Below are 17,422 nucleotides of genomic sequence, written 5' to 3'. Positions count from 1 at the left end.
TAGACCCCAAGCATCTTAGACGCGTTTTTTCACTTGTGCATCTAACATTGCAATTAATGTTTTTTAAGAATCGTGTAAGAGGATCGTGATCTCAATTCGTGAGTCAAATTTTAGCAGGAATTGTGCAGCCCTCCTGTCGGTGATAGTGAGCAGAAGTTAAAACAGTAGAAACTTAAAAATATGCCGGCTGCATAAAGTCAGTCCTGGAGACAAAGTCTTATATATCTTGGCCTCTGCTGCAGGGGTGTTTTTATTTGAGTCTTTTTCTATCTGTCAGGTGGTACTAAATCACTGGAATGTCACTTTAATATTACTGTTTTCCGTGTTGTTGACATACCTTGGTCTAATGTGGTGTAGAACAAATGGATGCTAACATTGCTCAGAATAAAAACCAGTCGAAGACCTTGCTGCTCTGTTTAAATAGTAATGAACAACAACAGTGGCAGAAGTGACAGAGCGCTGCAGACCGTTGGAGGAAGAAATGTAAGATCAGTCATAAATTTGTACATATCCCCTAACAAGCTCCAGTCGGTTCATTTTGAAAGAGCTGACCAAGAGATAGCAACAAAGACACCGAGGCAGAGAAGAAAAGAGAGAGAGTTTACCTTCAGTTTCCAATCTTGTTTTGTTTTAAACAAACAGCACACGCTCTCTCGCAGAGGGTTTTGGTGTGAAGACATCAGTATTTGATTCAGATAATCAAGTAAAATGTTGTTTGAGCTTCGTTTCTCTGTGAACTTTGTGTTGCTTCCAGCGCCCTCGCAGACAAAGATAAACTATAGTTTAACCCCAGTCCGACTCTGATTACACTCCGGTGCATTCTTGGCACTCGTCTTGAGTGCCACTTGCCAACAGACCTCTGTATTGATCGGATTGTGATACTTAATGCCCTTTTGTTTCATTCATGAGGGATCAGATCCCTTCCCTACTAACGTAGATAAGAGACAAGAGGGTTTTACATAGAGAGGACCGAAGCGCTGAACTGAATCACCAATGGAATATTACCCTGACGGCAATAGACAAGTGTCATGTACGTGTGGCTGAGACGATAAGCTGCGGAGATAAATGTCCCCCGCTGTCGTTTAAATGATAAACTGTAGGAATTCTGGCTGGAAGGCTGTCACATTGGGATAATCCTGGAGCAGGCGTAGAATTCACACAGGGGGCCGCTCAATGCACAATCAGAGGAAGATTTGTCACCGGGGTTTGAATGAGAAATATTGAGAGTATTAGGAATTTTATGTCCATTTTCTACACATCAAAGAGTTGTTTTATTCAAGGATTCACTGCTCCTGCTTTCGGGCGGGTGGGTGGATTGTTTCATGTCAACACCAGGAGGAGCAGATGGGTGGGGTTTACCACGTCAGTATGATTCAGACATGCATTATGTTGTGCTTATAAAACCTGCGCTATGACTCTGCATATTTTAGGGTATCCGTTATGTTGTCATATGTGACAAACCGCTGAAATACTTAATAAAAATTATTTCATAAAAGGTCTATATCTATAGCTGATATAGAGTATTGACATGATAGTATATCTACACTGTAAAATCTGACAGGTTAATCTCACTTAGGTAAGAGCCAGAAAACCAATCGTCTCGAAAAGTCTTAAGTTATTTTGACTTTATCTCTAAGAAGTCGACTTTATAATCTACATAAAGTAAACATAACTTGAGACTTGGGTTCCCATGGTCATGGAAAACCAAAAAAAACAATGGAATTTCACAGTCACATTTTCCTGGCCTGGAAGAGTCATTAAATTTGTAAAAAGATTTTTTTGGTCCTTTAGATACATTATTCTTCAGCGTTGTGTGCATTGATGATGTTGTTTAGCCTCTATGGTTTGTCTTGGAATGGTTGCTAAAATCTGAGGAAAACACAAAGCAATCCTGCCAGACAACAATAATACCACTCGGAGACGCTAGGTGGGGGTGGAATTAAAAAGTTGAAAACTTGACGCTTTCCACTTTAAACTACAGTAATCTGAGATTGAAATGATTGTATCTAGGATGTATGTATTTTTTACTCATGAGCTCGTCCTCGTGGAGGATAGTTCATCTCTTTTTAATCTCATATAAAGTAGTAAGGCTCTATTCCTGCTCCGTGTTGTAACAGCACAAGTCGTTTCCACCGCTCCCCTGACTCTGCGTGATATTTATTTTGCCATCATCCAAATAAACACACGGGCCTCTGCACACTGAGGGTGCCGCACAGGAAAAACTTCCTATGTTGATGCTGATGTTGATTTGTATCACCAAATCCCCGTGTCAGCTGATGGCAGGTATTAACCTTTAAACTTTATCTTTTCTCCTGTCTCATGTCTGTCCTCTCTGTCCACCATGTCCAAGTGTCTCTGTAAGCTGCAGATTGTTGCTTTTGCCTAAATTCAGTGGTCAGCCTCTGAATGTCCCCTGATGTTTGGCACAATCGCTGTCATCTGAGGGAAGTTAACTCTGAGTTTAAGTGGCTTCCCAGGCTTCAAATTGGCAGTAGTTAGTTCTAATGAAGCAGTAATAACCAGGAAAGTGTTCTTTATTGTGGTTATTTTTTCACAATGATAATGCAGATACCTTCAAGCTGCGGCAGTATGATTACCCATAATCACAGCAAGGTACATTCTCGTGGGTATGTGCAGGTTTGTTTTTTTACACTCTTTACAGTCCTCATTATTTTTGTTACTAATGCATGCGTACTGTCACAAGAGAAGCATTATGTTCAAAGTAGTGTACATATATTAGAATAAAGACGAGAGAGATCACTAACGAGCTCCTTTGTTACCACAAGAATTGCCATGGCAACCAATAAAGAATAAAGTGTGGCCATATTACAGGACTTGGATGTAATTGGATTCAAGTTGTGCAAGTTAGTCATTAAAAATCTGAATGCATGGCTGAAAATACACGTAGTTTAATACAAATCGAGGTGCAGAACACGTATGATTGACTAATTACATATGATCACTACATATTGCAGAGTGACAGTTTAAGTGCTGCAGCTGCTATTGTCATACATGTTCCATCCAGGTGTAAATTGCATCCTATAGTTTCATTTATTATTTTAACTTATTTTAAGAGTGACGACTTCTTTTGTACTGTAATCCCTTTACAACCCACACAAGGTTCCTTTTTCACATGTAAAAATAGTGTCAGTGTGTTATTATCCGCCCTTCTTTCTACATGTTCACAGTCAGTGCGTTTACATGCACATGAATTACCCATTTATGAGACTTATCCCAGTTATGGTCATATTTGCAGAGAGAAATCAGGTTATTCCAGTTTTTTTCAAATACATAATAAAGACTAGTATCCGGGTTCCTGATGACTGCAAGCTCAGTGATGTTTCCAAAACAAACTGTCAATTTGTAACAGTTAATCTGACACATCTCACATCCTGTAACTGCTACACTTAAAATTGTTTGACTGATGCTTAAATTAATCCACATTCACATTACTTAAAGGAGCCGTAAGGGAATTTAAGTTTGGCATGTATTAGTATCAAGGGACATCTGACTTTGAATTTTTGACTGACTTTATACAAATTACGTGATATGGATAGGGGATAACCACGCCCGAATCAACCAAGTTTCATTAAACTGTGAAAAAACTAAAATTACAGTGTTTCAAATTTAGATCTAGGCTAATATCTGATCTTTTTTATGCTTTTTATTATGCATGTAAGACCCTAAATTACATATTTTGGCAATTTGGGTACCCTGAGGCTTTAATGGGCTTCACACTACTGAATGCCAACAAAGCGTCACAGACTTGGCTCCTTTACTTGATCACCAAAAACAAGAGATACGAGCAACAGGAAATTTGACACAGATCCTTCATTTTGACCGGTGTCTGCCTGGCACTTTCACTGCCACCGTGCAAAACAATACTAACCTGCTGAAGTTTAGCAGATATAATGTTCACCATTTTCATCTTAGTTTAGAGTGTTAGCATGAAACACAGAGTAAAGCTGAAGCTGATGGGAATGTCTTTCATTTTGCCGGCTGTTTGTTCATAAACTGTGGATCAATTTGATGAAAAATGTTTACCAGTGTTTCATTCTACGGTTGGACAGACAAGACGACTTTCTCACACAAACTGCAGATGATGTGTGCGGAAACCTGAATCAGTGACAAATGGCAGTGCAGCATGCTACACTGAATCCAGCATTTTCAAGCAAGATGTATTAGTATGCATATATAAAATGTCTCCATCATCAATTGCTGACAAAAACATTGCTTGAATCAGTTTCTTCCTCGCACGAAAAGAAAAACAGTGTTTGTTTCTGTAATAGAAACCCAACTTCACACTTAGCTTTTTGGCAAAACACTCCAGATGATGTTTAAAAGACAGATTGTCTTCTAAGAAAAAAAAAAAGGTTTGTAAAAAATTTGTAAATTGAGCCTCGTTCAATCAATTTATTACTTAAAGTAACAATGTGATTACATCGTCAGCTGTCTGCTTCGACCTTGAAAACCACATCATCTCAGTTTTGTCAGCTGTCTGCCATGCCCAGCGTTATTTCATCCACCTCTGCATTTGCGCTTTAAAGTCTGCCTGAAATGGCGGTTTTGGATCAGGACCAATCGAACCAGCAGATGGTAGAAAAATTTGTAGTGTGGGTTTGATGTTGTCAAGGAATGGAAGGAAAACTTTAGCATGTCAAGAGCATCACTTCTATGTTTGAGTGAGCTCCATCATCGCATTCTGGTGAGGACGGAGATATTTTGTAAAACGAAGGTTGTGTGGACAGAATTATTCTTTTAAACATAAGGGGAAAATATCTTTCTTTCTTCTTTTCTTAAATAGCTGTAGACAGAGCTTAAGAATCGTTTTTTTGTTACCTTAGAATGAGCTGTTTATATCTTCATACAGAGCGCGTCCTCTTCCATGTAGTTTGCCATGTTGTTTCTACAGTAGCCCAGAATGGACAAAACAAACGCTCCGAAAAAGGGCCTTTCATGTTTTCCTACACCCTTGGCACACGGAAGAAGTTTCATTCGGTTGTAATCTGCAATCTCACCACAAGATCCCCCATTTGACCTTTAAAAAGAATAAAAAAGTAAAAGAATATCAAAGTTCAAACATGAAAATAGATGATAATTCAAGTCAAATAGCTGTCAAACAGAAATCGCTTCATGGACACTATACAGTATATTTTATCTAGTGGTGTTGCAATTATGTGATAGCAATGACCAGCACTGAACACAGCAGGATTTGACTTAATCTGTCTCACGGTTTCATTTCTGCTATCTGAGACAGTGATGTTAGCAGTGAAAAAAAGATGTATTTTATGAGACAACAGAAAGACACCCACCTTCTCTGACACATAAAACATTCATTTGACAGCATCAGAGAGATTTGTTTGCAATCTATCCCTCCGTACGTTATATAATGACAATATTACCCTGACATTTATTCTTGTCAGGCGAGTGAAACAATAACTCTACCGCATCGTCATTCACTCAGATAGACAGCGAGCAAGTGAACGCGCGTGGTCGTATTTGTTTGCTTTGGTTCCACCAGTGACTCAGCAGCAAATCCCACGTCTCACCAACTGTTTGGGCAGGAAAACACGAGGAGCCAGTCAGGAACCTCCAAAGAACCATGAAGGGACTGTGTGAAGTGGAGTGGGGCCACTGTGGAGCATTTACTGCCTCAAAGAACCACCGAGTGTGTTTTATGGATCTCTCTCCGCCTCATGAGTGAGAGTGTGGGGATTAAAGCCAGAACCATTGTCTAGTTTTTTTTGGCATTTACGCTTAAAAAAAATAACAAACAATAAATCAAAAACTCATCGTTTCAGCTCTGCTAAGTTGAAATACTTTCATTTTCATTACTTTTTTGGCATTTATAGTCCCAATGAGATCAGCTTATAATTCATGAAAACCCCCAGTACAAATTATAAAATGATTGTTGTTGATATGATGGAGTTGCGCGTGCAGAAATGAATACTTTTTTCTTTTTGAGTGATTAAGTAATTAAATCAATTCTATATGAAGCAGCTTTTAGTCACAGAAGTCTTCACAAAGAAAACTGTAATTGCTCCAAATACAAAGGGTCAGTTCACTCATTCTGCTATCAAACCACGAAGCTGTTTTATTGATGTGATTTCAATATTTTGATCGCATTCTTTTGATGATTGTGTACAGTTTCTAAAGAAAACATTAAACCATAAATGCAAAGTCAGTATTTATATACATCCATATATTATCTTAGTTTAAGGAAAAATAATAAAGATATGCAGGATATATCATTTAGAGTTCCTGACTCCTAGGTTTATGGAGGAAGAAAAAGCAAAACAAGAAATACAATTACTTTCTAGGTTGTGTGATTGTATGATATATACGAACCTCTTCCAAGCAAAGAAATAGTCCCTGTACAAACTTTTGGCTGCATAATCGATGGATTATTTAGATTTATGCCATAAAATTTGGTTTCAATCCAGTAGCAAGTAAAAGAGGCCCACTATCTCAGACATGGATACGAATACTTTTTATTAATAAAAGCAGATGATGTACTTTCATGTACGAGGGAGCAGTGTGTCATGATTTTCAAAATGAACGTTAAGCGATAATGTGTAATAGCTAAAGAGGACCAATTACAGAGAAGACCAGAGAAGATCCAATTTGACTGAAATAATAATTTGACTTCTATATACCTGGATATTCTTTGCCTGAGCTACTCTGAAAAGACGTCTTCATTTCCCTCGTCCTCCCTTCTTGTCTGTTGCAGCTCAAGAGTTCTCTTCCTCAAGAGAAGTGTTTTTCCTCTTTTATTCAGCCTTTACTGCAATTATGTGTCAGATAACAGTATAATTTGTGCCGTGGTGCAAATGCACAACACCTATGCTGTTTGTGTGCAAACATGACAACAGCAGTGGAGAAGCAAAGAGTATGCATTAGTATCTGTAGTATAGATACAGTCGTATTGATCCACCAACCCCTGCTGAAAGGATGTTTGTGGTACATTTTATAAATGTCATTATGAGCACAAATATTTAATTCCATTAACTTCCATAGCATTGAGGTGACAGTGAAAATCTTAAATCTCATAGCAAATAAAACCAAAACCACATGATAACTAACATATTTGTAATAATAATTAGTGATATCATGTCATATCTCTTTCTCTCACTAAACTGTTAATAAATAGAGTCGAAACAATGGCTGCACAATATGCAAAAAAATCATATTGCAATTGTTTTTGACGGATAACAACACAATGCTTCATTTATAACAGTTTATTGTGGCACTTTTTATTTTTATAAAAAAATAGCAGCTCCTGCGATTTGGATATTGGCTATATTGCGATTTTTGATCAAATTTCAATCGATTGTGCAGCCCTAGTCATTAAAACACCTTAAGCTTGACATTGAAGCTAGCAGTTTTACAAAAATAAATAAATAAATAAATAAATCTTCAGTCAATGTCCACTTACTTAGACTCTCTCCAGGGCTTTCAGCCACGTCTCATGAACTTTCTTAGTATCACTGAGTGTAAAGAAGTAGTTTTAAATAAATATCCCAGTTACAAAAATAAAAGGAGTGTCTATAATAACACTAATTAGATTAAGACAAAAAAAAAACAAAAGCAGAACTTGCAAAAAAAAAACTAAATATTTCACAGATGTTCAGAAAGAAGGCACAGATTTCATAGATGTATGTAAAGTCTTCTTCGTATATGACAGTAAATACGCTGTTAAGCTCTTATCTGTGAGGCCAAAGAGTTTTATTCGTGGTATCTCTAGTGAGAGTGATGGTGATGTTAGTATCAATAGTGTTAGTAACTGTAGTAACAAATCTCTTTGCTCAAGGCTGTCTTCTTCCTCTCTGTCTCCTCGTGTGTTAGGACGGGACTCCGTTGAACTTGAGCTTCGTCCCCCTGGACATCAAACTAACCAACTGGGACGACCTGCCCGAAGCCTTCAGCCGGCGCCGGGAAAATCGAATACAGGTCTGCCCTTCCCGCCAGGCTCTGTGTGTGTGTGTGTGTGTGTGTGTGTGTGTGTGTGTGTGTGTGTGTGTGTGTGTGTGTGTGTGTGTGTGTGTGTGTGTGTGTGTGTGTGTCTCCCACATGTGCTTTGATATTCGTGAAAATGAGTGTGTGTGTGTGTGTGTGGATTGGAGTGTTTACACAGGGGAGAAGTCGCTACTTAATGTGTCATTACTTTAAAAGCGCCTTTAAGGGGAATTCTGCTGGAGTTGATTTTTAGGTTTTAAATGTGCCAATTTTTCCATTTTTGATTGATTATAAAGATATTGACTATATGACTTTCAGGGTTGCCACGGTCATGGAAAACCTGCCAAAGTCATGGAATTTCACAATCACATTTTTCAGGCCTGGAAAAGTCACGGGGCTCGAAAAAAAATCATTGAAAGTTTTAGAAAAATCATGTCAGTTTGTGTACCGAATTTAATTGCATTAAACTAATATAACATAATGATTTTATTTTCTATAGCTGATGACATAACGCAGGTTTTCCGTCTATCCCTTCATGTCTGCCCACGAGACATGTTCAATCATTTTTTGAGGCTGTTTTTTTAATGATATGACCAGCATTCATAAAGAAAACATTCCCTGTGGGTTTGGAAAGCAAGGCAATTTTTTGTTTTGTGTTTTGTTGAAAACGGATCATTTTTTAGAGATGTGTTTATTCATTTTCTTTTTTTTTAATTTGGTTGTTTTGTTTTTTAATTACAGGTTATGAAGGCATATTTTCTTTAATTATTTTGCGAATTTCATAGAAAATTTCAAATATAGGGTGTTTTTTTGTTTGTTTGTTTAATTTTGAAACGGAACATTTTCTTTATAACTTTCCAAAATGACACCATTTATAATACTCAGGAGAAAAAAAAGGAATTATTGTTGGATTTTGAGATTTCTGCCAGTCAATTTCAGCATCATGTTGGAGCTGAAATCATGTTTAGTGTTGGAATCTTACATGTCTGAAAAAACACGAGGGAAGAGGGGCATGGGAAAAAAATTGGGATCCTTGAAAATTCATGGAAGTTTTGAAATTTTGTCCATGACAATGTGCAAGAACTCTGGATTTTACATAATATCCAAGAAGACAGACAATTCTAGAGTGCAGCTGAAAGTTGTTGAGTTGGGAAGCCCAAAGGCGGCTTTAAGGATGACCTTATTTTTAGACCAAGATAATTCAGTTTGATATCACAGTCAGTCGGGCTATCTCCCCAATTCCACTGACCCAGTAAAGATGAGGCTGTTCGGGGTTATTAAACAGATATCAGATATGTGTGTGTTACAGCCTTTCAGTGAAGCTCAATTTTAACTAAGAAAAGTGGCACCAATGATGATGAGGAGGAAGAGCAGCAGCAGCCTCCAGAGGTGGAGGTGGATTGTGGACTTCCACCACTGCAGGGCCGCAGGGGGGAGAGAGAGAGGAGGGGCTGGAGGATGATGGAGAGAGGAGAAGAGAGAGGGGGCGGTGTGGGGGTGTTTGGGCAGCCGAGGAGACCGGCAAAAGAGAAAGTGCCGTTTTATGACGGTCGTTAAAGGAGACGGATCATCGCCTGAAACGACCCCGCACGACAACCAGCTAATATTAAATCCTGCAATCTGCCGCGGCAGTAACGGAGCCGCTGACAGACGCCCCACCTGTCACGTTGTTTATGTTGGTTTGTAAAACGAAGGCGTGAGTTGCATCCATCCTCTGACCCATCATTTACGCCCTGTTACACACCAATTGTCCATCAAAATCAATAGTAAGCAAGCGGTTTAATGTGGGCTGCAACGCGGCTTGGACAGGGAGGCAGTGGTGTGTAAACTCACCCACACAACCAAAGACAGGCTGCCCGAGCAAACATTTTGAGAAACAATTCATAGGAAACTATAATTAATGATATCTGAACAATCTGTATTTCATGAAAACTGAGATGGTTAAGGTAACTAAACATGAATAATACATTTCTTAGAGGTTACGTTGTCATTCTCTCTGATGTAATTCTGTGCTTTTTACAAGATCAGGCTATTCTGTGTATTTCGGCAAATCCCATGAAAAGACAAACAACAGACAGTTTGTTTCTGTGTCTGTTTGTTGCGCTCAGACAGCTCACATGTGTATAGTTTGAGGTTTTAGCAAACGTCATTCAAACAGCGGATTAATCCACATGTGGTCCTCTAGCGAGTGTTTCCAGCATCAGGATGGCGCATGTGGGATTGAGTCAAAATAAACTAAGGCGATGGTGTGAACTGTAATGTGTTTTTAATTGTTGTTAGACAGCGATAGAGGTCTGTGGCACAGAGGAGGAAGATACATCAGCAGATATATCAGCAAAGCCAACCTCACCAATTCAGCGTTACGAGCAGTTGCACAGGGCACCCTCATCTTCAGGGGACCCTTTAATTTCTTTTTCTATTATAATCATAAAACTACAAAATTGAAATTGACCTTCTAAAAATTTCCCAACAAATACTAACATTTTGTGCCATTTTTGCCAACAAATTGTGACAAAACAATAAGCTTAGAGACAGACGTTAACATTTTATTGATTATTCTCAACTGATCATTGTGCCAAACATGTACAATATCATTAGCTATGTGTAGTAAATGTATACCCATCAGTAGAGCTTTTACAATTAATTGTATTTTTGAAGTAAAAAAACAACTAAAAATTGTCCCATTCCAGCTTCTTAAATGTTAGTTTTTCAGTTACTGAATCTCTTTGTGATGTGGACACAATAAGACATTTGAGGACGTCATCTTGGGCTTTGGCAAACACTAAACGACATTTATTCACCATTTTCTGACATTTACAGACCAAAAACCAAATCCTGAATCCTGATGAAAGGAATACAGGAATACAGCTTTATTCTTTAGGAGATAAAAGCGTGATTAACATACAGCTCTGTCCAGCTTCACAGAGATAAATCAAAGCCCTCCCAGTTTCCACCCACACACTGTCTGATTCTCACCTATTAACCCACACGACCTTTGGAGGAGCTGGAAGCTGGAAACACCATCCCACTCTCCTCCTCAGTCACGACTTCTGACTTCTGATTCCACACCGCTTGACTTTCGGCTGACCTTCGATGACCTCACAGAACAGTTACCGTCTCCGGATGTTTCATCTAAAGCAGACAGTCCAGTCTATGTAGAGCAGGCTTTTCTTGATCAGTCGGTGGATTACATTCCTCCTGACTGCAGCACCCTGATCTCAGTCTGAGCTACAAACCTCAGCTCAGCCTTTAGTTACTCTGATCTTCCAGAGGTATCATATCAAAATCACCAAATGATTTGATTTGCTCTACCGTGTCATTTATTTATATCAGACAGTACCTTTAAATGTCGTTATACGGGGTTACCACGGTCATGGAAAACCAGGAAAAGTCATGGAATTTCACAATCACATTTTCCAGGCCTGGAAAAAGTCTGAAAGTTTTCAGAAAAATATTTGAAATGTGTTGTGTGTTATAAATTCAATTTTTTTTTTTTTAAATGTTTTAGACCAAATTTTTTGACTTGCCTTGGAGGGCATGTTCTCTTTCAAAAGATTTTGGCAAATTTTTCTTCTGTAAAAGAAATTAAAAATTGAAGAGTTTTATAGATTTTTTTTAGATGGCGATTTAATTTTTTTTTTTATTTATTCATTCATATACAGTTTTGGAAAGCATGTTTTCTTGAAAAACAAATCTTTAATTTTCTTCCCCAATTTTTACAGAAAACTTTGTAATTGGGGCAATTCTTTTTTCCTTAAATTTTTGAAAGGTATGTTTTCTTTAAAAATCACACCATTTATCACAGCCAGAAGCTGTAAAAACAGAAGTTATTGCTGGATGTTCAAACAATCCTTGAACTCATTAATGTGGGCTGCTGAAATGATGTTGGAAGTTTGAATCTGATATGTTTAAAAAAAAAAAAAAAAAGACTGGGCAAGAAAAAGAAAAGTAATGGAAAAATTCTAAAGTTTTGTCCAGGAAAATGTGTGAGAACTGTGGTAAAAATATACCATTTTCATCCTCATGTTAAAACACTTATTTTCATCCTGTTGCTCTTTTTCTCTTTGATTTCTCTTTTGTTTTACCTGATTTTAATCTGCTGCTGCTGTTAGTAATATTTCTGTCAAAATACACTCAATTCAACTGCAGAAACATCAACAAAGAAAGCTTGGGCTGGAAAATTGTCTGTATAATGCACATTGAGTTTTATCTAAACACAAATCATCTTTTTGTGAGAGTGGGTATCATCTATGAAAAAAAGAAAAAAAAAGCACTCCTCCAGTGTAATATACGTAGGTAAATTGGCCATTAGGCCTTGGTGCTTGGTGCGCTATTTGTTATTTTGCCAGTGGATTTTCTTTGAATCCTTGACTTGGCTGAAAGCATATACAGCTCTCTCCTGGTTTGATGGGTTTTATTCAGCTATCTGGTAAACTGTCTCCTTGTGTGTGTTGGTGTGTGTGTGCTCTGCAGTTTGGATTGTTTGTTTTCAGCTTAAGTGTATTTTCAAAATTGAAAAACTGAAGAAAAAAAAGTGTTTTTCTCTTAAAGAGTCCAAACTTATCAATTTGTGTTGAAGATGAAGGCTCCAGCAGTCTCGGTTTCAGCTTGAAATTGAATATGAAGTGAGGTGTCGTGTCCCCTTCCCTCACCTGCAGGTGCTGAGGTTCGTTCAGGACTGGAGCAGCCTGGCAGCCATGAAGCAGAAACTGCTCCGACGCAGCGGCCTCCTCTTCCACAGCCCCACTTTAGGCCTGCAGCAGCTGGCCGCCACCCAGCGCCCTCACTTCAGCACAAAGAGGTCAGATTCTAGCTGGAAAAATGTTCTTGAAGGAAACAGGCTACTTTGACTTTCAAATACTTTAAATACTCTGGCCAACTGATGACGATGCAGCTGATAAAATCCCGTGGCAACAATTTTAAATTGAGACAACAATTGGTGCATGTCATCAGGAATGCTTTTGTCTAAAATTAGGAAGCCATTTATTTTTAAAAAAATCCTGAAACAAAATGAGCAAATCTCCTCCTGTTATCACTATAAATAAGTCTGCAACAAGGGAACAAATATGTCTTCCCCTCTGAGCTGATCAGTGAGAACTAATTTGACCCAGCACCCCCATTGTGCCGGTACAATGGGGGTACATTTCAAAATAGTGGAAGCGGCAAGATGAATTAATTCCCACCGTTATGTCAGAAACCGGAAAGCAGCGTGTGAGATTTCACTGAGAAACAGGCAGATTTGTAAATACTAACTGCCCCAGGCGTCATGGAAGGCTGAATAGTATTTGTGTGTGCTTGCATGTGTGTGTGGGTGTATCAAAGGGTGTCAGCTGAGGCAAAAGAGAAGATGGGTGAGTGCTGCTGTGTATGTGTTCATGTGTGTTTTTTGACAAACAAGCATTGTTGCTGGCACACTAATTACAGCTGGCGTGGATAGAGGCAGGGAGAGTTTGCCAATTACAGGGTAGACTCCTGTGCGTGTGTGTGTGTGTGTGTGTAACTGAGAGTGTGTTCCTCAACCGGGGAATGTGTTTGGGTGCACGAACCTAATCAAGGTGTGAGTAGGAGGCAATTGGCCCGGCTTGATTTGATACCTGTTTGATTTATTCACTAATCAGAACCAATCAAGCTCCAGCTTCGGCTCAGCGGGGCGATCACGGCTCACCTTCCCTGCACTGAGACGCTCAGCTTTCAACTACTTCAAACTTAATGCACTTTGCCTTGGTTTCCATCGCTGTGGATGTTTTCGTCATAAGCCACTCGTGGTGATTTACAGTGATTTTAGAAGCGTTAAGAGGATTTTAATCGGGTTGCATCCTGCCTAAGTATGCCTTATTGCTAGGATTACTGTAAACATTGGCCATAAAATGTTTATTATGCGCAATTATTATAGTATAAGTGCACAGTTTCACATGAGCAGAGTTAACACCAGGAAATATTCGCCTCCCATTCACACATGAAGTTCAACTTTGGTGAACTTTGACCAGCGAAGTTGCACTTTTAAAGACGTATGTGTGGAGAAGACATTGATTGTTGCTGTGTTTAGTATGTCAATGTGATATTGGCCATGAAAAATACAAACTGCCCCACATGAGAGATGCTGCCTGGCTGGCAGCGAGTCAGGAGACAGTAAGACGAAAGAATGTGGAAAATGTATAAATAACAACATAACAACATATTTTGTGCTTACATTAGCTGGCACACTAGCTTTACAACACATCAGGCACTACCTACATTCAGCACTAATATCATGAGTTTATCCTAATAAGAACACACTTTCTTTCTTTCTTTCTTTCTTTCTTTCTTTCTTTCTGTCTTTCTTTCTTTCTGTCTTTCTTTCTTTCTTTCTTTCTTTCTTTCTTTCTGTCTTTCTTTCTTTCTTTCTTTTCTTGTTGAATTAAAATAAAATACTGTGGTGTTTTTTCAGGTGGATTAGCGAGTTAGTTAAACCACTTGTTACTTACTTGTGTTGCTCTGCAGCGCAGAGACAAGTCTAGTGCACTATTTGTAATATGTCCTCTCCTATATCTGAAATATTTCCAAACAACTCATGATTATAGTTGCCGACGGATGATTTTCGTTTTTCCCATCTGCAGCTGCAACATTTGGGGAAGTTTGGGCAGCCGCAGCTGCAGGGTGCACGCGTGGCAGCATGACAGCTCCTAAAAAGTGGATCGTGCGTCAATATTACAGAAGATCGTGTTCATTTAATCATGGGAAGCCAAAATCCCAAAATGATTAATTTTTGATTAATTTTGCAGCCCAAAGATCCAGTTAGTCTCCCTGTGAACTATTCCAGTGGAAATATACCATAAGTGGATTGCAGCCATCATTTATGTTATCAGATTGCTTTTCCTGAGATGACATGTCAGATTGTCTACTGTGAAAAAGGTCTATTTTAATGTATTTAGAGAAAGCATAAACAATGTACACAGCCGCTATTTGTGTAGATTGATGGAAACAGACACATTGGACAGGACAGCTGTAATGTGGGAATAAAATTACATTCTTAACATCTGTATAATAACATTAATTCAGAAATCATACACCATAGTGCCTAAATAGACGAGAAATGAATAAGTAACCAGAAAATTTGGCTCAGAATATGAAGGGCGCTTTTTGACATCGTGTCACTATAGCAGCTCTTATTAAAGCTTACTCTAGTGATTCAGAATTACACTTCCACAAAGTTTGGTGACTTGTGAGAGACAGATTTAGCAGAGGCCGTGATGTCCTGACTTTTAGTCCCTCGAATAAGACACACTGCAGAGAAAAAAGAAAAAAAAAAACACTAGATCCTGCTCTTCCCATTATGCAACTTTATAGTGTCTTTCATTAGACAGTCCCGGCCTGATAAACACCCACATCTTTCAAACTCTACACCTCCAGTTTGTAACACAGGCTCTCTGCTATAAATTTGAAGTCTCAAGCCGAACAGAGAAAAGACAGGGTTATTTTCTCCGACTTGACAAAGCTCCTCTAGAGCCACAGAATAATTATACAACTGTTTTCACTGGATGAACGAGTTTTTTGAACTTTATTGGAAAATCGCCACTTTAAAGTAATAATCCTTCAGATTTTCAGCATATCAGAGCACACTTTTGACACTTTTTATGGCCAGCAACTTATTTGCATGTATTTTCTTTGTGTAACTGCCTCTCCATGGAGAGGCTTTGTTATTGACAGTGCACACCTTTACCCTAGTGTGTTTTTGAGTTAGTTCTTCTTTCCGGCATGTCTGTTTTTGCATCAAAATATGTTTTTTCAAGCCCCTCTTAGAAGTATGTCCACACGACCTGATGTAGGTTTCTGCATGACGACTTTGAATTTGGAAAGGTAGATGGGAGCACTGGCATAGAAATTAAGCAACTTACTGCTGTGGATGCCACTTTAGTTTGATTTTCACAATAATAACCTAACTAACCGATCAAAGGCAGCAGGTTGATCAGCAAACTCCAGTGTGCTGTGAGGGAAAATTACTGAGCCTGGCAGTGGAACAGCTTCAGTTCCTCATCTGAAACGACCGTCAAACTGTAGGATTAAGTGATTAAATATGCTGTTGTAAATATCACATACACTTAAACTTAAATTTAAACTTTTTTTTAGATTTTAATTCCAGTGAAGGCCTTCACCTTCCCCAATACACACAGTTCACTGGCAGTGTAAGCATAGAGAGTACGGAGGGTGTTAACACTAGCAGGATCTGAGCTTTGAGATGGAAGATGGTGCTATTTTATAAATACTAAACCATCATTTTACATAATGAAGACACACTGAACTTCAATATAATATAATGCTGCATTTGTGAGCCATTTATGCTATTGTCTTTTAACACATTTATAGATCTATAGTCAGTGTATTACCTACAGTATATGGCTGTCAGCACGCTCCCAGTTTGGAGAAACAGATAGGAATGAAGAAGTTATTATTTTTCACGTGTTCCACTCTAAAAAGTTTGCAAATTTTTCAGCATTTTATGTAGATCATCAAACTTTTTACATTAACCCAAAAGGTCATGTTTTATTTTGAAGTTAAAAATTGTCCCTAATTCAATTAATTGATGTCAGTTACTGTTTCATTTGTCTTCAATTCTTCAAGAAAACAAGTTTAAGTAGCTTTAAATACAGTTTGTTTGTAGTTCCCATAGTGCAGATTTTCATATACAAAATGATGTTAATTTAAAGTTGCCATCACACCTACTGGATAATGGTTAAACATCGAAATATAAAACTTGAATTTGTAGCTTCATGTTTCTTCAGAGGTGGACCATTGCAGTGCATGTAATTGGGTAGACTGGAGCTGTACGTCTCTCTGAGGCCAGTGGAGGAGAGCAGCCATCAATCACAGCAGCTTCAGATGGGCCAGACCGTAGCATTAGCTCGTTAGTTTGATTTCACACAGCTGAGCAGGGCCTGGCCCCGGTGCTGAACCGCAGGCCGGCCTGGGAGGAGCCGGGCTGCTGTCTGCTGCTCTGCGGGTCTGCAGGTACGCTGTCAGCAACCGGCTGCCGCCACAGGCCTGCGGCAGCGCTCCTGCAGCTGTGCATTAAACGTCTACCAGCAGTAAACCATGTCCACACAATCCACCGGAGCTGTTGGTAAGTTATCTTGAAGGCATTGTACATTGAAGAAAATACACCTTTTGAGTTCTGGCAGAGAATTATATGAAGAGAACTGACACTGCAATCATGTGTATACAGTAAATATGAAGCTACCAGTTACCAAGCAACCAGAGGAGACTTTAGGAAGTTACAGCTCCCGGCCAAGCAATAGTCCAGAACATAACCCCTTGTAACCCGCGAATTAGCATACAGACATGAAAGTGGTATCAGTCTTCTCATCTTCCTTCCTAAAATGTCAAACCTTCCCTTTAAAAGTGCCCTGTGACCTGTCTACATTCAGCATTTCACACCAAAATGCAGAAATAAAGAAACGTGATGAATGCATTTCCTTGCTCACAAAATATT

At 38.7% G+C, this 17,422-nt stretch overlaps 1 protein-coding gene across 2 annotated transcripts in view; it reads left to right on the top strand.

The window, feature by feature from the left end:
• Positions 1–17,422, top strand: part of zranb3 (zinc finger, RAN-binding domain containing 3) — a 102,263-nt gene that overhangs the window by 70,742 nt on the left and 14,099 nt on the right. For both annotated transcript variants that reach the window (XM_042513403.2, XM_042513402.2), the window contains exons 16-17: positions 7,846–7,950; positions 12,615–12,757. In XM_042513403.2, the coding sequence (XP_042369337.2) occupies positions 7,846–7,950; positions 12,615–12,757 (248 nt within the window). The remainder of the gene's footprint in view (positions 1–7,845; positions 7,951–12,614; positions 12,758–17,422) is intronic.

This window comes from Plectropomus leopardus, chromosome 24 (assembly GCF_026936395.1).
Source record: "Plectropomus leopardus strain MGB_pleo_1.0 chromosome 24, ASM2693639v1, whole genome shotgun sequence".
Taxonomy (NCBI): Eukaryota; Metazoa; Chordata; class Actinopteri; order Perciformes; family Serranidae; genus Plectropomus; species Plectropomus leopardus.
This window is presented reverse-complemented; position numbering and strand designations above follow the sequence as displayed.